We start from the raw sequence: 24,659 nt of genomic DNA on the forward strand, positions 1-24,659 counted from the left end.
TTTTCATAAATGCGGCAAAATAACAAAAGGATAAACTGATAACAGAAAATCTGTACCTAAAAAAATGTATCTTTAATGTGATATTTATCTCCCATGGCTACTTTATAAGATAATGGTGTTTTAATGGCAGCTAACTAAAGATCTAAACTAATATCACATTGCCACAAGGCTGCTAGATCAATCAAACACAAAGATACAAGGCAACCTTGGGCTTTAAGTGTCCAGACCCACAGGCGTGTAAGTCCCTAAACCACAAGACGAAAACAACAGCATCAGATTATTCTGCTAAATCCTGGAGGCAATTTAATGGGAACGGTTACAAATTTGTGTAATGTTATACACCGAAATTCAAACAAACAAAAGAGGGAATGCAAACTACAGTCAAAGCCTTTATCTCATCGGAGGGAAGCAAGCCCCGCAGAGACACTGAGCATTAAAAGGATATTTCTGTATTCAAAGCCCAGACACTTTGCCAGCCTGCATCTCCTTATCACCGGCTTTGTGCTGGTTTTGATTCCATGAGCAATGCATGTGTCGGCTTGTAGATTAAACCTGAGCATAAACTCATTCAGTTGCAGGCTAGCAAGCCCCAAATTTTCTTTCCATCTCACACCATTAGTACCGACATGATGTCAAGACACCCAAGTAGTACAAAGAAAGAATCCTCAAAACCCTATGGCCAATCCCCTAACACTCAAACATTTGGGTCTCTGGGATTTTCAGTGGGAGTTCTGCAATGACTTCAGGTTCATAGCAGGAATGCTAAGCACATCGCCAAGGGCAGGTTACAGGCAAATGGACGACTAACTGAAGTGCAGTCAGGAATCAGTTCAACTGGTGTGAACTCAGCTGCACTTCCAGTTCCTTCCAGCTGGACTGCTTGGGATGTAGGCAGCTAAGCTCAAAGATGAGTTAGGCTCATTAGGACGTCTGACAACAGAACCAATAGAGAGAGGAGGCTTTTTACAGGAAACACATATTGAATATCTCCATGCTACCTTTTAAACGCAACAGCAGCCTGAATGGTAACTAAAACAAGTATTCCTACCAGGCACAACATCTCTCCACATGGGAAAACAGCCAACTTCCGAACCAATTATTTAAGGACAATATGCCTTTTGAAGAATGTATTTTATTTCAGCTAAACAAGACTGCAAATTAGAGGGGAAAAAGGTTTGTTTCCTGAAACAAAAAGTGAATCACCCACAAATAAGTGTGTCTAAGCTTCATTTCACATTATCTGAGAATTTCCAATCTTTTTTTTAAGTAGCATGTTATAACTGGGCTGATCTGTAACCTTTTGAAAGTTTCTCACATAGCTTAACCTTAAATAAAAATAAGTAGTTACCATTTTCATCATTATATAAAAACCTAGAATATCGTACTTTACTCTAAATAATGCATTAAACAGTAATAAGACCAGAAGTCTTAGATAAATTCTCAACTTTTAAGCAACTAAATACATTTTAGAGAGTCTATCTTGGGGGCTAAAAGTATCTCAAGGCCATCCACTCTGACTGCTTACATTGTAAGCAGAAGTAATAACTAATAATAATAAGTAAAACTTAAGGAAGAGACCACTTGGATTTTGTTCCATTTCTAGAAAACACATTCATTTCATCTTCATGTAAGACAGGCTTTGAAGAGGTCCTCCCCCTTAGATAGGACCTGCGTGAGATTCCATTTGCTTACTGACTTGGTGTAACTCCCTAACTCTGATGATGCTGTCACAGGATCAGAGCTGATGCCCAAAGCTCTATCGACCAGAATAGTTGGAGGAATATGGTGGTTTTTCACCCTAATCATCATTTCATCCTACACTGCCAACCTGGCTGCCTTCTTGACAGTAGAGAGGATGGAATCTCCCATCGATTCCGCTGATGATCTGGCGAAACAAACCAAGATAGAATACGGAGCAGTCAGAGATGGCTCAACAATGACCTTTTTCAAGGTAAGAACTTGGCAAAGCCTCCCTAGGGCTTATCTCATCTTGGCATGGTGGTGGAGAAAAACAAAAGCCTCTTCAGCTAGAGAAAAGATATTGGATAATGTTTCTAATTAAATGAATTTTTAATATCAAAATCTCTTTATAAAGAACTACATCCTCACCACAAAGATCTTCAGTCACTCCTTCAATCCATATTTTGTTTGTCTGTTTACTTATTTGGTTTCTGTTTTCTAAAGCAGAGTTTCCAGGGTGGCCTCAAACACATTATGTAACTAAGCCCAGCCTTGAACTCATGATCCTCTTGCCTTCAGCTCTCAAATATCACCACACTCAACCGTATCACCAATTTAACACACTCAAATCTATAGATTAATATATTCCCCTGGCCTTAATTTTTTACATGTATTTATTTACTGTGCATCTGACTGTCTACACACACCATGGCACACATGTGATAACCAGAGGATAACTTGTAGGAATTGGTTTCCTCAGGTCTCTGGGTTTCAGAGACTGAATTTGGGTCATCAGACTTGGCAGCAAATGTCCTTACACAGACCACATCACTGCCCCTTCTCTGGCCTTTATATTTGAATAATGATACTTCCTGGATGCAATCTTATGACGCATCCACAAAATGTAGATTTAAGTAACATTATTTTATCTTCTGTTTGATACTTATAAGGTAAAGCATGTGACCAAAAAATATTGATATTGGACCTAAGTTGTAGAATTAAACCAAAAACATCTCAGGGAGCTAGCCACATCTACAGCTTTCCAGGAACCATAAATGTTTTATGGGCATCAAAGAAGAATGATGTCAAACTGGTTTAGGTTTTATAACCAAGTCCATTTCATTGTCCAGGTCTTTTTAATTAGTGATAACAACAATAACATTGATTTTCACCTTGCTTATGAAGTAAGCCTTGGTATTTTTATTATCAAATCTCAGGAATTATAACTCCCACAAAATGAATTCTACTAGACCCAAAAGGTTTAGTAATCATGAGATGTGGCCCTTTGCTTTATGATGTAGGAGAGAAGAGTTCCAGGAACTACCCGAACCCCTTGCGTAGTCATGAGTCGGGTCCTTTCCAGCACAGGGCTTCAGCCTTCTGTCAAGAAACACTGATGAACTCAGAAATACAAATTTAAATTCATCCAGTATCCCATCTCACCACAGCTAGAATTGGTTGCCACAAAGAAAAAGAAAAATAACAATAAATGTTGACAACGGTAAAGAGAAAGAGGGACTCTCACTCACTTCTGGTGAGAGTGAAAAATAATATGGAAATCAGAACATAGGTGTCTCAAAAAATTAAATAGAACTACCATGTCCCCCCATGTACCACTGTTGAACATATACCCCAAAATCTCTACAACCTACTGCAGATGTACCAGGACACCCACACTCAAGATAGCTCTCTTCACAAAGGCAAAGAAATAGGCCAGCCTGGATATCCATCAACAGAAGAACGGATGGTGACATGCGGTGCACACATGCAGGGGAATTTCATTTGGCTTTAAAGAGAAATGAAATTATGATGTTTGTGGGAAAATGGTTAGAGCTGGGAAGGAAAAAAACAGATTCTGGACAACAACAATGGTATATTGCCTGTCTAATGTGCCCCTAGCGCAGAATGTCTATATGTCTATGTAAGTGGATGGTCTGTGGAACTAGGAAGGATAGCAGGAGGGTAGAGAGGTATCCAGGAAGCAGAGAAGGACACTAAGGCACAAACCACATGAAAGTGGAAGGAGAATGGAAGTGAGGGGTAGAAGGGCATCAGGAGATGGAAGGGAGAGGTAAGAGAACCAACAGAACATATGTTTAACTTGCAGATGGAAGCGAATTCTTTTCTTGCTAACTTGTTTTATTTAAAAAACAGTGAAAATAAACGGTGGTAGTACAGGAAAATGAGCTTGAGTAAACAGAAACCTTTGGACCAGAACAAGTCCTGAAGACCCCTCTGCGAAGTTCACACTCGGATTCTTACAGACATAGATGTCAGTCCAAGCTGAGTGGACTTGTGAGGTCTACTAACTTAGAAACAAAAATGCCAGAAGGAGAACAAAGCGGGCGAGTCACTGTAGCGTAGTGTGCATCCATTGCCTAAGCAAAGAATTTTAGCAATAATCACAATAAGAACAGACTGATGTGGAGTAAGCATAGCTAGAGGTTTATTAAAGACCAGACTAATGTAAAAGAGTACTAATACGGTTTTCTTATATGGCAAGAAAAAACATTTTTTTAATTTATTTTCCTACTAAGGACAAAGTGACTAATTTAATCACTGTATACATCACAGAGAGTGATATTTAAAGAATAATGATTATTTTTGAGTAAAAGACTTCCAGAGTTTCTAAAAGTTTGGTATTTTCTGAAAATCAGAATTGTGAAGTGTGCCAAAGTGAACTTCATTGTTGTTCTTGCCATAAACAAGGGAAGTCACTGCTCAGGCAGATGAGACAGAGGAAAACATACCAAACAAAAATACGTCTATACAAAGTATTTTGCTGTGCATTATCATGCAATCTTGAAGTACAGGGAAATGGGTGGCTCTGGCATCCCATCTTCCCACGGTTAGAATGGTTGCCACTGAGAGAGAAAGCTGATGACAATAGGTGAGCAGAAGGGACCCCAATGACTTTCAGATACACACTACCAATGGGGGAGGACTGCTCTGAACAGTAGACCTGACCTAACTTTACCAAAACTAGGTCAAACCCCAGAGTGTGCTAGGAAGTTTGCCTCTCAAGGGTGGAGACCTAGTCTTTTGTTTTATGGTTACATCACCAGAACCCAGTCTAGTGACTGGTACACAGCAGGTATTCCAAAAATACATATAAGGTACAAACTAGTGACAGGTACAGAGTGGGTACTTGGAAAATATGTTCATGGTAAATAAGTAAACATGTAAGCAAATCCTTCAAAAGAAATGAGAGACAGAGACAACACACACATGCACACAAACCACACACACACAAAGACACACACAAACACATGCACACACACAAACCACACACATGCACACACACACACCTAAACCACATACATGCAGACAAAAGATAGGTGGCTAGAAACAGAGCTACAGAAGAAGAGTCCCTGTTTACCAATGCCTTCACTTTATACATCAGCCTACGGCCCAGGAAATCTGTTTATCAAGAAGGAATTTATTTGCAAAGGGAAAACAAGGACTGAATCTGATTTTGCTTCCCCTTGAGGGAAGCAAGCTGTCAGACAGCTTCAGAGTATACACATTCAAGAGTTCATAATCTAGATTGTTCTAGAAGGGAAAGAACTATTCCAGCCTCTTAGCCGTCTGGATGGTTTCATCCAGAGAGCTCAGTCACTGAGTGGTTGTAGTTACAAGCAGAAGGCATCAGTCCTACCAATGTCACTCTTACTGTGCCTCCTGGCCTCCCTTCACCCTGCCTTTGCCTCTTAAGTGAAAGCAAGAACCTCTTCTGGGTGGTAGGATTTGGTCTACCCTAGCTGGTGGTTGAAGAAGAAGAAGAGAGACCACTCAGTCATGAAAAAGACATTTTCTCATCTCATTACAGTGCAACGAATGTCTTTTCCCAGAACAGCACAGCCTTCTGCAGCACCCCAGTGATTACAACCTGTCCCTTTATTTCCAAGATTGGTTCAAATCATCTCAGAACTAAAGAATGGGCAATTGTAAGGGCCACGGTTATTAACAAAATCTACAACCAGACAAAACACACTGATGCCTCACATTTGCTCTCCAGACTATAAGCAAGGGTTTTGTTTTGATATTTTACATTTATGTAATATATATATGTATGTGAGTGTGTACATACACCCATGCTATGGAGAATGTGGAGGTCACAGGACAACCTACAGGAGCTGTCCTCTCCTCTCTCCACATAGGTCCCATAGATCAAAGTCAGATTATCAGGTTGGTGACAAGCGCCTTTACCCTCTGAGCCATCTCACTAACCCAGAATGATTCTACTTCTACAATAGCAATTAAAATAAAAGCAACTTATAACAATTTAATAGCAAAAACTTTCCAAATAATATTGCTGCCAAGCCCTATTCTCAAGGGATGTTTTCACTAAAGTGTTGTCTCCAAAATGTGGCCGAAAATTGCTTGCAAAAATTTAAATAAATACTCATTGACATTTTCTTCTAGACTTTTTTGTTCTTACAAACAGCATGATATCTTACACTCTAGAATGTCTGTATTCAATTCTCATTTTTAAAAACTCAACACATTTTTTTGTTGCTAAAATCGTCCAAGTGAGTTTGTTTGTTCCATTATCTGGATTTAGGTAAAGTATGTTTTTTTTTTAAGATGTATAATTTCAGTGTGTGTGTTCATGAGTCTCTGTGTTTGTGTATGTGTGTGCATGAGTAAAAATGCCCATAGGAGCAAAAAGACGGTATAGCATCCTCTGAAACTAGCATTACTGGCAGTGGGAACTGCCCAATGTGGGTGCTGAGAACTTAACTCAGGTTATCTGAGCAAGAAATGTTCTAAGTGCAGAGTCATCTTTTCAGTCCCCCAGATGACGTTTTTTAAGCAAAAACTGGGCTATGTATATGTCTGTGATGAGAGAGGTGTCTGTATTTTTCTTTCATTGGGTCATTTGTATGTGGAAACACACTGGTCATCAAAGACTAAGCATACAGGGGAAGGAGGGAGGGGGATGGAAACACAGCATACATTTCCCAAATTTTAGAAAGCTTTAAACAGACATCCTGATATTCTAGCAATATGGCATTGCCCACAAGGAAAATAGCAACTGTACTTTTTTGGGCAAGGTCAGGGAACTAATGATACTTACTATATACTAAACTTTTACAAGTTCGTGGGCACTCCGAGTCTTAAAGTTTTAATCACCATGGGTCATATAACAGTCTATTTGATGAAAGTGTGACGTTCATCTCAAGGACAATTAGCAAGTCATGGTTAGGGAAAGGCCAAGTTCTTCACCAGCTGTCCTGGTACTGCTGAGTTTGATTAGGAAATTAGGTGTCTGCTTATCAAGGCTTTATTTATAACAAAAATTAGTAATTCAGTAATTCAACAGACTTCAGCAGACACTGTCAACACCTTATTCTGTTGGTATTTGTGATAAAGGTGCTTAACACCCCAGTATTAGCTACCATGCTGCTGTCCTTCCGTTCTACTGGTTGATGATTTGTTCCCGTTAATCATTTGCAATACTCTGAACAGGTAAGTCTCTCGCTGATCTTCTGACTTTCTGGGGCCACAATCAACATCACAGGGGGCAAAAACAAAGAACAGTTAAACCCTACCTAACCTGTGCCTGCACTTTCTACCAAAAAGAACTGGTAGCCACAACATCCAATTAACCTTTCCTTCCATCAGGGTGTTCTAGGACATGACCGTCTCCTAGCTCATAGAAACTAGAGAAGATACACATGCACAAAGCTGTCCTTTCTCTTTGCTGCAACTCTGTTAATTGCCTTATTAAATAAAGAAAAGAGCCTATCTCTGGTGTCACCATGGCAATGTAACAAGTCACATTTTTATCCCAAATAATCTTTATGCAAAGTTCTAAGAGACACTTGAGGCTTAAAACAATTATTTACCATAACCACCATTCCAGAGAAAGTATTGTTTTTAATATATATTGCACAGATAAGGAATACTATATATAGGTCATTTCAGAAAATTTGACTGATATTAAAGGCTAGGATATAAAGTAAAACCTCCCCCATCTGGAGCCATACAGCCTGGATTCAGATCTGACTCTGGCTAGTTAGCTACGTAGACCTTGACAAATTGCCTCAATTCTCCATACCTTAACTTCCGTGCCTGCAAATTGAAGCTAATGTCTAAAACACAAGATTATATTCAGGATTATATGACTTAATGAAGGTAATATGCTTACACAATTTCTTAGCAAATCGTAAGCAATTTCAAAGCTATCACCATTATCATGAAGGTTTAACTCTAAAAGTGTTCTCTGGTTCACTCTCTGCAGACTTAAAATTACTTTGCTCTTGTCTTTGTTCAGCCTTTTTGCTCAGCAATCTCTAGAAAAAAAAATGTGTCTTCTCTCAAATCCCAAGCCAGTGTCAAGACCCAAAATCTGAAAAAAAATTCAAAGAAACCCCATTGGAAAACTTTCCTGAGCACATGCATTGCCTTCGCAGAACTATATCCCAAATGGCTAGTGAGCAGCCAAGGGAGCAGCTACCCTTAGAACTCAGCAAGGCAATTCAACTGAACTCAGCTCAGTATGTTTCCAGCATCTCCATGATGTCAGCACCGAGGTTGCATGGTAGAAGATAGGAGGGGGAAAGGCTTAAACCTTCTGCAAAGCCTGGAGATAGGAATTGCAGTAGACAAATGTGTCACATACAACCTGCTAAATACAGTAAGCTTACATTGCACCGTCAGGAAGTGGGGTGAACAGGAGAATTCCCATGGGCCAAATTGGCTATGAAATAGTCATGTAAGACGGACTTCTCAGTAGAGTCTTCTCAGACTCAAGCCAGGGGATTACAGAGATTAGATCTAGATTCTGTCTAAAACGCCTTGGATAAAATGGGTTTAAAAATAATCATCACAGACTTGCCATTTCTGGCTTTCATGGTCTGGGGACTTTGGACCAGCTGTGGGAATTAGGAGCTATAGCCGGTATAATCTCTTTGCAGTAAGTGGCTAGTGCCATCAGCAAAGCAAAGACTATTTCAAGAAGGTCACTGAGCCCAACACCTGTGGAACTGATGTTATTGCAGGGAGACAGAGTTCAGACAAAACCACCGGGAAACAGAAAATGAGAGAAATCCCTCAACCTTTTCCGCCCTGAAAGACATTCTTCCTATAAGATCTTCTTATTTGAAAATGCAAGTTCCTTTACCTCCAGTGTCAGAAGATAAAAATGTATTCACTTGGGAAAAAATGACTTTAAGTTAACCTAACCTTTTAAAAAGTATGGCATATTGCTTGTAATATACCAATCTTTAACTGTGGATGGGAAAGAAATGTGAGACATATTTGAGCAAAGATGTTTAAGTCTCACCAGGAGAATTCCCTGAAGGAAACCAATGAATTGTATAGCTTCAGAGAATGTTCAAATGCCATAGTTTTCTATTGATTCACAGTAAGGGTATGATCAGACAAAATCAGCATACCTGAAAAGACAGAGTCCCCACTGCATCCCAGTCTCTCTTCTAATAGTCTTCCTTCAATTGATTATTGCTAAATTAAATCAAGTTTCAACATGGTGTGAGATATTATCATTTAATGAAATTTCATTGTATTAAGTCAAACAGCTGTCTTTCAGGCAGGGAATTCCCTGTATGCCAGCTTCATAAGCTTGGATTCTGAATTGTCAATATATTTTGTTGATATTTAAGGGTACTTTTTAAGATTAGTATTTCTCAGTAGTCTAAGTAGTGAAAAGACTTAACACAGAATTGTTTTGGTCATTGATTTGTTCTGTATGACACGTTGCACATGTATAAGGTCACTTTTGACACAATGCCAAGAGAAAATCTCAATAACTTACTCTTAATATGCACATGTGTAGGATTATGAAAATAAGTAAGGGAAACATGTGTAAACATTTGTGAACATAAGGCCTTCAAATACTCTGGCCCAAGGCAGGATTTTATAGATATTGATTCTACTGAATAATAGAATCATATATTTTTCCCTGTAGGTGCCCTATAACTTGGTTGGAGAAACACTGTGATAAGCAATACTTACCTCAATAGAAATGAAACATCATAAAGATATTTCTAGAAAATGGAGGTTCTAGCCATCTTAAAAGCATCCTGTACTGCAGAGCTCTCGCCTCTCATATCCTGCCATGACAAGTCAGCAGCTGAGAACAGAACTATAGGAAAAACAAAATGCTACAAAAGGCAAGGGAAAATACAAATAATATCTACATTATCTTCCAGATCCCAACTGCTTCTGCACTTCTTGAGACACTGAGCTTTTGTCCAAATGAATAGAATCTGTTGAAAGTCATTAAATACTCTCAAGATATGATATGCTAAGTGCAAGTTCTTGAGCATCCCTCTACAGCAGAGTGCACCTTACAAACACTTAGGTGATTTCTTTAGAACATGAGTTAGGCCCGCTAATATATTCACCTGTCTACAAGTTTCATGGATTTTCCATTCAAACAAACAATTTCCTTTGACTAAGAACCTAGACAATGGAACAAGAGTACTAGAATGAGACCCTAGCTTTATTACTTTTCAGTGTGATATTCTATTTCTACATCTGTAGAGCAGACAGCCTAACGGTACCTGTCCAATTAAATGAATAAATGCTCATTCATTCATGCTCAGAGCAGGGCATGTGACACAGTAAGCATTGTCTGTGTTCATTGCTATCACTATTCTCAACAGTTTTTAATGCCCATATACACATTGTAAGTCACCACCTTGGGCGTACTCAGCCTGCGACCACTACAAAGCGCAAAGTAAGAAAGAAATAATCATCAACGTTGTTATAGTGACTCTGCCTTCTAACTGATACCTGATAAGAAATGCTTATCATCCGTCACCCGTGTTTATCAGCATAAAGACAGAAATATAATCAGGCTAAACCATCCCAAGGAATTCATCTAAGCCCAAGTCCTCCAAGGATATGGGAATTCTAATTGACTTTTGACATACTGAATGAAATGAGAGGTGATCACTGTCCTCATGCTTTACTAATCTGTGTATTACGTGGAGTGATTCAGGAGGCTGACTCTTAAATATAAGTCTGGAGCAGGCTTAGGAGAGTAAGAATACCCAAGCTTCTCATTCAAATTCTTCATTGGGTCTTTTAACATTTAAAATAATTTTTGGCAAGGCATACTCATAGTTTTAAGAGGTATTAAGATTTTCATCTTGACAACTAATAAAATTATCTATTAAAAGGTAAACACCAAATTTACTCTGAAATTGATATTTTAAGACCTGACAAAAAATAAACCTGGCTGAATATAGCATTATGGTGGTTAAAACTCGGGGCCAAGAGGGAAAGAGTCCTTGGTTTGGTAGTGACTCATCTGCGTACCAACTGTGACCTTTATGGGGCCTTTCTCCCAGGACCTGTTATACAAAGGGCCTGATCTAGGGAGCAGAGCCATGGACTTGGAGAATTCTTAGGAGAGAGAGATTTTCCAGCAGATTTCTCTTAGTAGATATCCAATGATGAAAATCTACTATCTCCAAGTGGACTGTGTGACTTGAAGGCCCCTGCTTGCTTCCCCCTTACCCCGGAAAAGACAGAAATTTTTTTTCCTCTTACTTCTACAGAGAAAAATTCCAATTTTCTAACAAAGACATTTCAATTTAATAAAATTTAAAATAATGAAAAAACAAATGTTCTGTGAAATTTTTACTTGGAAGCTGATGTCTATGCTGTACCAACATAAAACCAAATAGCCAAAAGGCCTACAGAGGATGCCAGTCCTTTAATAAATGTTGTGTTTGTGAGTATAGATCAAACAAGATTAAAGTCACTGTCAAACAGTTCTGGCGATGTTGGCATCTACCCTACCAGGTCAGCAAGGACCAGGGGAAGGAACACTGAATGAACAGGTATAGTTTTTGGGGTCTAGGATTAGTTCTGATAGCAACTTTCATTGTCACTTTCTGGAGTCTCCAAACAGTCTGTACTGCAAGTTCCTCATCTATAAAAATGATAGTTTAGGTGAATTTATCTCTAAAGTTTCAGATAGCTTTAAATTGTCATACTTCAAAGAAAATTATTTTCCCTTAAGGCAGTTTTCTGAGGAAGGAATAATATGCTGCAAAAAAAAAAAAAAAAAAAAAAAAAAGGTGACCTCCCAGCCTTTGCATAAGTAGCTCTTCTTTTCACTAAAAACTTAGACATATCAGACTCTTTAAGGCTGAAACCACACAACAAATGAAGAATCGGCCAGCACCCAGCACACACCTTTGTTGTGGAGACATAGGCTCCAATTTTCCGGTCTCCTGGGGCTGTGGAGTAAGTCCTAGGGGCTTCATCGTGGCAGAATGGGTCTCATAAAACATCACCAAGTACAAGGTATGAGTACTAAATTGCTATCTGTCTCACAAGATCTTTCTCAGGGGGCTCTTCAAATGCCTAACAATCCTATCCAAAGCCACCTGTCTCTCTCCATGCCAACTCATGAGACCTATTCTGTTAACCCAAGACTTAAACAGACCTAAGAGCCAAATGAATTCCGAGAACGTCTGAGCATAAACAAACTACCAGAGCCGATTACAAAACTACTTCATTCCGTGTCTCCAGGCCCTGCCCATACCAAGGCATCTACATGTGTCAGAACTGGCTTTAGCTTGAAAACATCCGTAATTATCATGATGACATTCATCTTTGAAATAAATGGAAGGGTGTGCTGATGCAAATGAAGACAAATTCAGGGGAAAAACTTGAAACGTTATGGAAATTACAGAGTAAAAATGTAAAATGCCTAATCATAGATCACTATTCAAAAGAATGGAAATTCATATCTAAGCAATATGGAAATGTAGGCAGTATGTTTTAACAAAGAAAAGAAGATAGTGAGGTAATGGTGTCTATGTATAGATGCATATATAATCTGTCATATATATAGTCTATTATTGATTCTACCAAAAAGCTGCATAAAAGACATGAAAATCATAGAACACTTTAAAATGAGATATGCAGACCTTGTTATCTAAAATATGATTGCAATGGGAAATATATATATATATATATATATATATATATATATATATATATATGGGAGATCCTTCTGATTTGAATACTGACTAGAAGAGAGCATTTGCATCCCCTATTTTGCAGAAAATTTAGCCACAGATGTACTTCTTTTACAAACAAAGGAGAGAATGCAAGTGACATATCCCAGACTATTCCTAGTTAATTAGTGTTGGTCAGGCACTGGAGCTTCTGTACCTGAAAAGAGCAAAGCAAAGCAGCCACTGAGGTCCAGCGGTGGGAGAGAAGCTGAGTAAATGAGTAGAGTCCTGGAAGGAGAGGGCCTCAGCTTTGCCCACGTGTTAATGGGTCGCTAGACAAGCGTTGTTGATATTCATGTCCTTTCCTCCCTAACCAAAATCAAGAAGAGGACCTTGAGCCATGACATCCATCTGACAAGGTCTCCTTGTCTTCCGATCAAAGCATCTCCACGTAATCTTCTGTAGTGAACTGCGCTCTTCTCAGCTTCCTGTAAGGCGCAAGTCCTAGTCTCCAACCCATTTCCTGGCCTGTAGAAAGTGTCTCCTTTATTATTGGACCCACGAGGACGGGGAATGGCTTCAGGCCATTTATTTTTCAGCGCTCTTCTGCTGGTGGGTGTGCTTTTTTCCTCTCTACAGAAATCAAAGATCTCCACCTACGAGAAAATGTGGGCTTTTATGAGCAGCAGACAACAGAGCGCACTTGTTAAAAACAGCGATGAGGGGATCCAGAGAGTGCTGACCACCGACTATGCCCTGCTGATGGAGTCCACCAGCATTGAGTATGTGACACAGAGGAACTGCAACCTCACCCAGATCGGGGGCCTCATAGACTCCAAAGGTTACGGAGTGGGAACTCCTATAGGTAAGAGGGCAAGGTGTTTGCCAAGGCTAAGCTGGGCAATGCTCGTGGCAAGTATCCAACATATTGAGAAGCATGCAAAGTCTGCTGTAGATTCACCGGGAAGCACAGTGTCCGTAAAAAAATAAGGCATGGTTTAAATTGAGGAATCTCAGATATTTAGTCTAATAAATTTTCAACTACTATTTTTTATATCTCACCACAATAAGTATTTAATTTTTGTGTGATTTTTTTCATCAATATTAAAAACATTTTCCTAAATTATCCTCCATACATTATTTTCTTGAATATCTATATGTACCTAGCTTTTAATGCCTTAAGTTATGTTAGAATATAAGGAAATTAATTCCACATATAGATGAAAATTAATTCTGAATATGGAAGGCTGCTGTTCCATTCTCAATAAATGGGACAACATTGACAAATATATCAAAAGAAGGGGGTAGAAATTAAAGCTTGAACTTTGCTCAGACAATAGAGTCAAAAAATAACTATGTAAAAACTCCAGATTTCCTATTTGTTCTATATAATATTACTGTGCTTCCTCGGGACCCTGTTGCCTAGAAAGAACACACACTCATATACTATCCTTGTCTATGACAGGAACAGGAATAAACAGAAAAAGTGTCTATGTCCAGGAGACAATTACTGATGCTTTCTATGAAGAAAATTCTTCCCCTGTTGCCTCCCTCTATAGAACACTGTGCTTGTGGGCTTCTGCCATAAAGGTATCCTGTTTCTCTAAAGTGAAGCTTTGGTAATCCAAAGGAGAGAGGCTTCCAGACCTGGGGGCTAAAGCTGCAGAAAGTGTAGTGGCTGCTGAGCCTGATAAACAAGAGCCAAGTGTAAACTTGACTTATTGTCCGTACTTGTAGTTTGTTGCCATTTTGGCAGGGATTATGCAGTGTGATCGTCAATGTCAGGCAGGGATCATAAACTTCAGTGTTTACAGAAGTCAAGCAGGGATCATGAGTCAAGAGGGTTTGCTTTGCTAGGGAATGCGGTCAACTGCAGACTGTCGGAGACCATGGCTTGTCTAAGAGAGGCCTTCTCAGCAGTCATCTGAAAATCTATAGGATGTTAAGAACAAGTATGGTCAGATATTTCATTTTCCCAACAAGACACAAAGTCATAATTTAGGTGAAATAAATTTCCTAATGTTAATAATTTGACAACCAATTAATTTTGTTTTTAAAAACTGTATTCAACCCATAATCAACAATATTCACCATGTTAATATAAATTAACCAAATAAAGAGCTACCATTGCACAATTTGTAAACTTGTTGGAAATATTAGCATATATTCTGAGAAATTACCTTTATTGTTACTGTTGTCTCTAGATCCTCAGAAGAACAATTACAGGAGGGAGCTGTAACTACTTTCTTGGACCTCAGTTAGTTCTTTTGTAAGAATAGTTTGATGGGTATATTGGGGTGTATGGGAGAATACATTACCTGTGTCTGCTTGGAGAGAACACCAGGCTGAATGATAACCAATATAGAAACATAGGGCAATGGGATGGGGTCTCCATTTGAGAAATACACTTTACAGTGAGGCTAAGCTGCTCTTGTCCAGTTTTCTGTGCTCAATTTGCTCCATTCAAAGGAAGATCACCACAGTTGTGGGAAGTTTGTGTGAGCCACTGTGTATCTAATTCCCAGTTGTGCTGTCTCTGCCATTCAGATAAGAGCAGCGCTGGCTAACGGGTCTGGTCACAGAGTGCAGGGTCGCAGCTCTGGAGAATAAGATTACAGCATTCCATGAACAATCTGAGATCCATATGCGTGTGAAGATCTGTAATAGGAGATAGGCTCCATTTTCTGGTCTCTTTCTTCTTTTAATTTTTAAAAATTTAGCAAAAATGTAAATTGCATCATTTCATTTTTCCTTTCCTACCTCTTCTGTGTCTGCTGCCCCCAAAATTCACACTTCTTCTTTAACCACTCTGTTACACAAATATATAAATACAACCTGTTGAGTATGTTCAGTGTTACCTACATGTATGTTTCTAGGGCTGATCACTACAGAATTACAAATGGGAGCTCATTCCCGGGGGAAACTAATTCTCCGAGCAGTTGTTCATTGCTTTCAGTTCTTATTCTAGGGTGGAATTCATGAGATTTGCCTCATCTACACTGAAGTGTCTCACCAGTGTTGAATTGCTCAGGTCTTGTTCCAGTAGCCATTTTGAGATTTCCTAGGTGCAGCTTTCCTGTCATAGATAGATGGCAAAACTTACAGTGAAATGTTGGTCCCCTGCCTCTTACAATCTTTGCTCCCTGTCCTCCACATATTCTCTGAGACTTGTGTGCAGGAGTCGTGTGCTATAGATCAGCTGGGGGTGGGCACATACCATGGTCATTTGAGTCATCTGTCCACTGCATTTTGATTAGCTAGAGCCACTGGCCTTCGCTCCACATTCTTCTCAGAAAGAGCAACCAATTCAGCCTTAGTAGATTCCTTAGATACCTCTTCTTGTGGCTGCTCTGAGCTGAACAGAGGAGAGGGGTGGTCTGGTTTATCATGTTATTCTGGCTGAACTTTCATTAGATGCCACAAGCAAGGAAGCAAGCAAGTAAACAAACAAACAAACAAAGCTACTTAGGAATGGTTCGGGTAGAAGGCGCTGGTCCAAATAGTTTATTGGAACTAGATCTTTGGTTGACAAGGGCTTAAAATCTTGCAGCAGTGTCATGAGCAGGTGGAATTCTCAACTCCAGACGACACAAACCTAGGTGACCAAGACCTGCCACTGGTTTTTAAACCCCACAGTCAAGCCCTCCTTGGGATAAGCACTCCTGAACATCACTACCACACTGGATAACACTTAGATTTTGTTGCACTTGTCTGCGTTTGTTAAATGAAAACAGCCTCTACCTTCAGCACATGGGCTACAGGTTCTATCTTAAACAACAATCTACAAATCTAGGGCTCTGCAGTTTTGAGGCAAACTAATGCAAGTAAAAATGACTATTACCATATTATTGAAATTTTGGGCTAGCTTAGCTATCTGATCGGTGAGGTTTATGAATCGTCTTCAGGCAATGTCTCGGTTTCATTTCTATTGCTGTAATAATAAAATAGCACCGACAAATAGCAACTCAGGGGAGAGAGGGGTTTATTCCAATCACAATTCCATGGCTACAGTCCACTCTAGCAGGGCAATCACAGTTGCAAAAGCTGGAAGCACATGATCACGTCCACGGTCAAGAACAGAGAGACAGGAATGCAGAACTGTTTACTTGCTTGCTTGTGTTCAACTGGGTTTCTCCATTCTTAATACAGTTAAAGGGCCCCTGCATAGGGGTAGTGCTGCCCAACAGTGGTCTAGATTTTCCCATGTAACCAGTTTAATTAAGACCTCCCTCCCCACAGGCAAACCCAATGTAGACAATGCTTCATTGTGCACCTCTTCCTAGGAGATTCTAGGCAGTATCAAGTTGAGAACTAAGCTAGTCCATGAACAAAACAAAAACTGAAAAATAGGCCTGTCACACGAACACACACACACACACACACACACACATGTTTTAAACATTTGAGAAGGTAGCAGAATGTCGAAAGTCTGTTGTGTCATGAGACAAAGAATTAGGGATTTTAGACATCCCCTTGAGGCAAGAGGAAATTAAGATAGGAGATAGTTTGGAGGTGATCAGTTGGTGCGCAGTTGCCTAGTAATATTCTGGGTGTCTTCTTTAATGGGATAAAGCTGGATACCTGAACGACATTTTACCTTTGTAAAATGCCTTTGCAGTTTGTAGAAATACCAGGTCCCCTGAAGAAGCTCTCAGGGTGAGAGTCCTTGTGGTACTACTATAGGCTTATGAATATTTTATCCTTTGGTTACACTTCCCCACCAGTGTTTAGAGCATGGAGGTAGTAACAAATTAACCTCCATTTGTTTAATAAATCTAAACCTCTACAGTCAGTTTAATTTGTGTTAACGAATTTAGCCTCTATGGTCAGTTAAGCTTTTTTATGAGGTGCTCTTAGGGATATAGGATGAGTGTGTCGGCTCTTTTAGTTTCTCTCTGCCAGTATTATATACCAGCATAGATCAAGGTTTTGCTGGCCATGCTACTTCCCTAGGAAGCACTGAAGACTTTCATGTTATGATTGTCCTCTTTAAAGAATGCAAAGCATCTAGACTTCAACCTGTGGGGCCCCATGGCCTCTCTGATCAGAAGAATAGGCGATTTGCCAAAGTTTAGGACCCTTTTAGACATGCTGCAACAAAACATTGGCTGATCTTTCATCCCCTTATCCTTGTGATGATTAGTACTTTTGTCAATGTGACCCAAACTAGAGTATCTTGGTAAATAGAACTTCAATTTAAAAAATGTTTTCTGGGGCTGGAGAGATAGCAAAGGATTAAGAATACTGACTACTCTTCCAGAGAACCTGGGTTCAATTCCCAGCAAGTACATGGCAGCTCAAAACTATCTGTAACTCTAGTTCCAGGGAACCCAACACCTGTGGCAAAATACCAGTGCACATAATATATTTAAAGGAAGGAGGGAGGGAAGGAAGGAAGGAAGGAAGGAAGGAAGGAAGGAAGGAAGGAAGGAAGGAAGGAAGGAAGGAAGGAAAATTTCATCCTCAGCCTCTCCTATAGGTTAGGTCCGTATGGCATTTTCTTGAGTCATTACTGGTGTGGGAGAGCCTAAGCTGCTGTGAGTGGTATCACACCCTTGAACTTGTGGTTCTGAGTGGCACAAGAATGCATGTTGAGCAAGTCATGGGGAACAAGCCAGTAAGCCCAGCTCTTCGACAGTCTCCACTTCCCTGCCTGCTTCCAAGGCTTGACTTCCATCAGTGATGGACTGTATGAGCTGCAAGATGAAGTGAACCAGTTTATCCCCAAGTGGCTTTTGATCATTGTGCTTGTCACAGCAATGGGAGCCTAACTAGGACAACTACCATTGGATTTGACACCCAGGTTAAACATCCAGAAGATGAGCTTCACCAGTCCTGAAAATGAATAGTCACTCAAAGCTTAGCTGTTGCAACACTTAAATTCCTACTTTAATAAGAGTCAGTTTCTTAAGCAGTGAAAAAAATAGCAAAAAAGGAAATTAACTTCAGAGAATCTAAAGTATCTTTAAGTCAACTTTTTAAAATATTATAACTAATGGATCAATAAATGAAAATCCAGGAAGCAGTATTTGAAATGAAAAAGGCAAACATTATTTCAAATGTATCGTCATGATTATAATTAACAATAATAGTAATATAGACCAATGTATTATCAGTATTAGAGGCATGTTTAAAATTTATTGTCAATTTAAAATGGCATTTCTTTTCTTTTAAGAAAAAAGGTGTCACACAGAAACATACACAGCAAAATATCACATCATGCACATAGATGACAACTGGACCAATAGACAAGATGGCATAGAAACAATCGAAATAAGCAATTAGAAGCACACCTTCAATAATCTCAAAAGTCATATGACACAGAAACAAGGAGGAAAAAAAATGTATCCCAAAGACACAAAGCTTAATCAATGAGAGCAACCCAGTGGTGCAATAGATCCAAAGTGACGCTTACTTTGAAGACTCAAAGAAGAAAGCTAGTGAGTATCACAGGGAAAGGATCAGGCAAAGGTATAAAACTGGGTGGCCATCTAATTCCCATGACATTTCCTGATGGAAATACCAGTGATCCTGGTAGTTCTCCAAGTGGGAATCTCATATAATTCATTCAACTTGTTTTCAGTAAGCTGATGAAGACTATTTAACTAAATGGACATAATGATCATTTTGGCCTTAAAACAATGTCCTATCTCCCTGACCCCGCTTGGCCATCTCATTTCAGATAATATACATGACAGAAGATGAGAAAATTTTCCTTACGCTTCCTCACACTGGTTTAGCAAATGAAACACAAGTCGGGGCGGGGCGGGGCCGGGGGGGGGGGGGGAGAAAGCACCAGGAATGGATGCCTTTGCCTTAATCTTTGTACTACTGGGAGCCCAGGGTTGATTGTGACACACTGTAGCAACTAGAGTTTCTTAAATCAGCCACCTTTAAGATAGATTACCTGATACCGAATCTTTCTCCTCCCATCTTCTATCACACCTTACCTACCTACCCTACCCCTTCAGCACCCCTCTTTGACACCAGGTTTTCTGTGTGGTAGGAAATAGAATGGGTATCGCTCTGAGAGTGGCAGCATGCAAACATGATAATTTCAATTGCTATTCCTTTTTTTTTTCTATTTGCTCTCTGCCTTCTTTGGCTCTTTTTTTTTAATTAAAAATTTCTGCCTCCTCCCTGCCTCTGCCTCCCATTTCCCTCCCTGTCCCCCGCTCCCCTCCCCCTCCCTCTCCAGCCCTAAGAGCAGTCAGGGTTCCCTGCCCTGTGGGAAGACCACCTTCCTAGACCTGGATGGAGGGGAAAGGACCTTGAACTTCCCACAGGGCAGGGAACCCTCAATTGCTATTCCTTTAAAGAATACCTAGAGGCTGAGGATTCTGCTCAGTGGACTGCTTGCCAGCAAGTGCAAAGCCATGGTTTTGATCCTTAACTCTGAAAACGAAATACAAAAAAGAATGGAATACTTGAAATCTAAATTTTCTGGCAGTATAGCGGTGGTGAGGCTGGAACTGTGGAAGCTTATTCTTTCTGCTACTCTGCTGAGTGAATACAGTGCTTTGTGGTTTGCTTTCTGTCCCTCACACACACACGTATTCATGGCTGACTCTGTGACGGGTCTATAGTCTACATTTACATAGTATGATTCTATTACACCGAGAGACCTCAACAGACTCATTCAGTCTCTCCTGCCAACTTTACCTATCACAAATGCTAATGTTAAATAGCATACATCTCCCCTTCCTAGATGACAAGAAATATACTCCAGGAATTTTTCATACTGGTGATAAACCTGTCATGCTTTTAAAGCAAAAACAATGAGCGAATAATTGGAACAGATGGTGGGCTTCAGAGTGAACTCATCCACGGGGAATACAGCTGCTGGAAACATTTAATAGATGCTTCTTTTGTGATGAATTTATACTTTAAGGAAGATCAGTTGCTATTCAGGAAGATCCATGGGTACACACACATTATTTTTCCCAAAAGATTTGCAAGAAGTCAGTTCTGATGTCAACCAGGACCACTTTAGAAGGAGCTAAAATTGAACCTAAAAGATATGCAGATGTGAAAAGGTCTCTGCCACGTCTAGTCTTGTCCTGAGTCCCCAGAGACTCTGAAGTCTCTCCCATTATAGAAGATTGGCAAAGTTGGCTCAGTCACAAGCTAAAATTGAAAACTGCTACTTAGAGACTCTCAGGACAGAGGCTCTAGAAATGTGCCTCCCGAGGGATTTAAAATCAAACTTCAAGAGAATGAGAGCAGTTAAGATTTAAACAGGTTCCTGGAAGACTGGAAATTGCCTTCCTTAGAGACCAACATTAAACAGAGATTGGATCTCCATCTGACCATAATGTGTTAGGTCTTGCGCAGCCTGAAGGCAGGAGGAGAGTGGCAGCAAGCATTTGTTGTGCATCTACTGCATATATCACCATGACGACTGTGCAGCCATGGCCAGGAGTATTGCTCTCACGCTCAACATAGTTCTCCCTTGTACCTGAGATAAAGCACTCCAGGGTCTCTCATTTGCCTGTGCACTCTAGGGATATTAACGTTGCTAATTTTGCTTCTACCCATTGTTCTGGGAAATTTTAAGCAAGTAGTTGATATCTCTTACTTGGTTTTCAAAATCAATTTTTCTCACCCAAAAATCCATACTCTGAACTGACAAGCTATAATACTCTCACACCTCCTTTAAAGTAGTTTTGGAGTGCTGACAATTATTTTTTTAAGTCTTATGAGGAAGTAAATGACAAGTGACAAAATACTGAGCCTGAGCTTATAGAACTTTAGCTGTGGCATAGGACATAAGTCATCTGTAGGGAATAGGAGGGCAACCAGAAGCGCTTTCACAGAACTAGCGCTGAGATGTAAGGAAAGAGGAGAAATGACTTGGATTCTTGGCTCTTAAACACACCTTCGGATTTTAAATTTCTTTAAATCTCTTTGACAAATGGTCTTGACTTTATTATTTTTTTATTATTATTAAATTTTTTAATTAAAAATTTCCACCTCCTCCCCACCTCCCTTTCCCCTCCCCCTCCCCCCACTCCCCACGCCCCACTCCTCTCCCCCTTCCCTCTCCAATCCAAAGAGCAGTCAGGGTTCCCTGCCCTGTGAGCAGTCCAAGGTCCTCCCCCTTCCATCCAGGTCTAGGACTTTATTATTTTTTGAAAAAATTTTCCTTGCCTTTAAGATAACTGACTTTTCAGTTTGCCTCCACCAGGAATGGCTGTAAGCTTTGTAAGCAAAGGGAGCTTCCTACTACTGAGGAGATGAAATACTACCAAAACTGTTGCCATCTTGGGGAATAAACAAGTAAAGGAATCTTGTTTTACTTCTTTTGCATTGATTAACACAGGAATTAAGAGACTATGTCTCAATATATGTACTTTGGCACTTTCTATAATAATTTCCTTTATAATTAAAGATTCAATAGAATTACCAGAAGACAGACCATAAATATTACCAAGTTCTTACCGTCGACTATTATAGCACCTCAGAATTATTTAACACATAATTTATCTTGATTGGAACATGAATCACTGCGGATGAACCATTGTAAACAACACGTGAAATTTTTCAATGTCTTATGTTGTTGATTGTTTTACTCTTTTTACTCTTGGTTCTTTTGAAGAACCCGTCACCACCCAGCTCCCAAATAAATCACACATGGAATCTTATTGTTTCTTATAAATGTCCGGCCTTAGCTTGGCTTGTTTCCCGCCAGCTTTATTAACTTAAATTATCCCTTCTACCTTTCACCTCTTGTCTTTTTCCTTTTCTTTCATAATCATACTTTCACTTTTATTCTGTGATTTCCGTGACTGGCTATGAGGTTGGGTGGCTGGCCCCTACTGTCCCTGTCTCCTAATTCTCTTGCTCCTTCTCTTTCTTTTCTCAGATTTCTTCTTCTATTTATCCTCTCTGCCTGTCAGCCCTACCTATCCTTTCTCCTGTCTCACTTCAGTTTTTAACTGGACCATCAGGTGTTTTAAACAGGCAAAGTAACACAGCTTCACAGAGTTAAACAAATGCAACATAAAAGAATGCAACACATATTTACATAATTAAACAAATGTTCCAGGCATAAACAAATGTAACCACAACAGCCTTGCACAGTAAATATTCCTTGATTGTCATAGCTCCGTCTAGGTTAAAAGCAAGGATCTGCTTCATGCAACGGCCCTAGAACCCAAATTCCTTCTATGCCAGGACTCCTCCATCACTGGTGACTTGAAAGTGTTTTTTTGTTGCAATGTATTTGAAAAAAGAGAGCAAGCAAGCATGTTGGGAAGAGTCATGACATGAGACTAGAAATGTTATCCATCACTTTATCTCCCTTTGTTCAGAAATGTGGCCATAGCAACACTCAAATGAAGTTAGGGAAATAAACAGAAGAACAGCAAAACTTAGCCACAAAAAGAGATCACCAAAAGGCCAAAAAAGATAGAGTTGAAACAACAAATCCCATGACATATATAAGGATTTAGTGAAGAACTCAGCAGAAGCAGGAATTTCATAAAATTCCTATTTAATGTTTCTTATTTTAGAATAAAAAATACCCTGGGCCAGAGTGAACCTCAACATGTCATCTCTCCTTCTAACTAGAGTCTTCGAGATATAAGATTGGAAATTTCCAACTTTGACTAATAGATTTTTACATCAAGTTTGTAGCACTCTGCAGTATTCATTACTAAGATAGTGAAATGACTTGACATTGTCTTCTCCCGTTGATGACCAACATCCAAATCATCCCCAACTTCCAGGCTCTCCTTACCGGGATAAAATCACAATTGCCATTCTTCAACTACAAGAAGAAGGGAAGCTGCACATGATGAAAGAGAAATGGTGGCGAGGAAACGGCTGCCCTGAAGAAGAGAGTAAGGAAGCCAGTGCTCTGGGAGTGGAAAATATTGGGGGCATCTTCATTGTTCTGGCTGCGGGACTTGTCCTTTCTGTGTTTGTAGCCATTGGAGAATTTATATACAAATCACGGAAGAACAATGATTCTGAGCAGGTGAGTCACCTCTTTCTAAGGCTGGGGAGTTTTACCTTGAACTTGTCTTAAATGTGAGAACGTGAAGGATACGTTCCCTCTTTGTCAGAGTCTAATGAGTTAGATGCCCAGAAGAGCCATTTCCGAGTTAGAGCAAAGAGCATTGAACCCCTGCCAGGCGCCGCTGGCGCAGCAGCTCTATCAGTTATTAATAGGAAGAAGGAAGAGTCTTGTACACTAAATCTAATTAGTACTCTTTGGGATGACAGTGCAGAAATTCAAATCTCAGTTCATTTCTTCAACCATTATTTGCTCTTAAGATAGAAACTATAGGAAGAGCAAGGAAGGCATAAATCCGAAATTACAGGAGACCCTTGTGAGCAATGGACCCAGCCCTTCAGTATATATTCTGAGCACATGTGCTCTTGCGAAACAACTTCTATAAAAACACAAAGGAGTTTTTTAAATTAGGCATTTACTTACATATATATATATATATATATATATATATATATATATATATATATATATATAGTAGAAAGAGAATTCATACAATTTCCCTACAAATATGATAAATAACAAAAAAATGACAATAGAATATATTTGAGACTTTATTTTTCAAAATTGCATCTAGGATAATGGGCAATTTCAATAGTCAAGCCATTTTTACTTATTTTATTTTTTAAAGGCATTCACACATAGAACTTCAATGCTTTGGGGGGAAATCCACAATGACTGTGATTTAAGATAATTCCTCACTAAAATAAATAAAATACACAGCATCAGGACATTGTAATATATTAATCCAGTAGTTTAATCTAAAGATACCACTAGAATTTCAAAGCTAAGAGCTATTAACAAACAGCTTGTTTAATGCTCTACTATCAATATTATGAAACTTTAATAATTTTCAAGATAGGACTTCATATGTCCATTTCTCACAGAGTCTTGAAAATTGTGTGGCTGGTTTTGATTAATAACTAGATACTAGAACCACTTTCTTGATGTGAAAACTGTGTTTTGAGTGCTCGACACTGGGCATAATTTGTTATAAACTTCTTTCTTTATGGAAA

At 39.4% G+C, this 24,659-nt stretch overlaps 1 protein-coding gene across 6 annotated transcripts in view; it reads left to right on the forward strand.

Moving 5' to 3' along the window:
• Grik1 (glutamate ionotropic receptor kainate type subunit 1) overlaps nucleotides 1-24,659 on the forward strand; it is a 384,033-nt gene that overhangs the window by 344,805 nt on the left and 14,569 nt on the right. For 4 of the 6 annotated variants that reach the window (XM_057763946.1, XM_057763948.1, XM_057763947.1 and 1 more), the window contains 3 exons: nucleotides 1,734-1,951; nucleotides 13,266-13,491; nucleotides 23,357-23,607. In XM_057763946.1, coding sequence (XP_057619929.1) covers nucleotides 1,734-1,951; nucleotides 13,266-13,491; nucleotides 23,357-23,607 — 695 coding nt within the window. The remainder of the gene's footprint in view (nucleotides 1-1,733; nucleotides 1,952-13,265; nucleotides 13,492-23,356; nucleotides 23,608-24,659) is intronic. The other 2 variants (XM_057763950.1, XM_057763951.1) reach the window with 2 other exon arrangements.

The sequence above is a fragment of the Chionomys nivalis genome, chromosome 3 (assembly GCF_950005125.1).
Source record: "Chionomys nivalis chromosome 3, mChiNiv1.1, whole genome shotgun sequence".
Lineage (NCBI taxonomy): Eukaryota > Metazoa > Chordata > Mammalia > Rodentia > Cricetidae > Chionomys > Chionomys nivalis.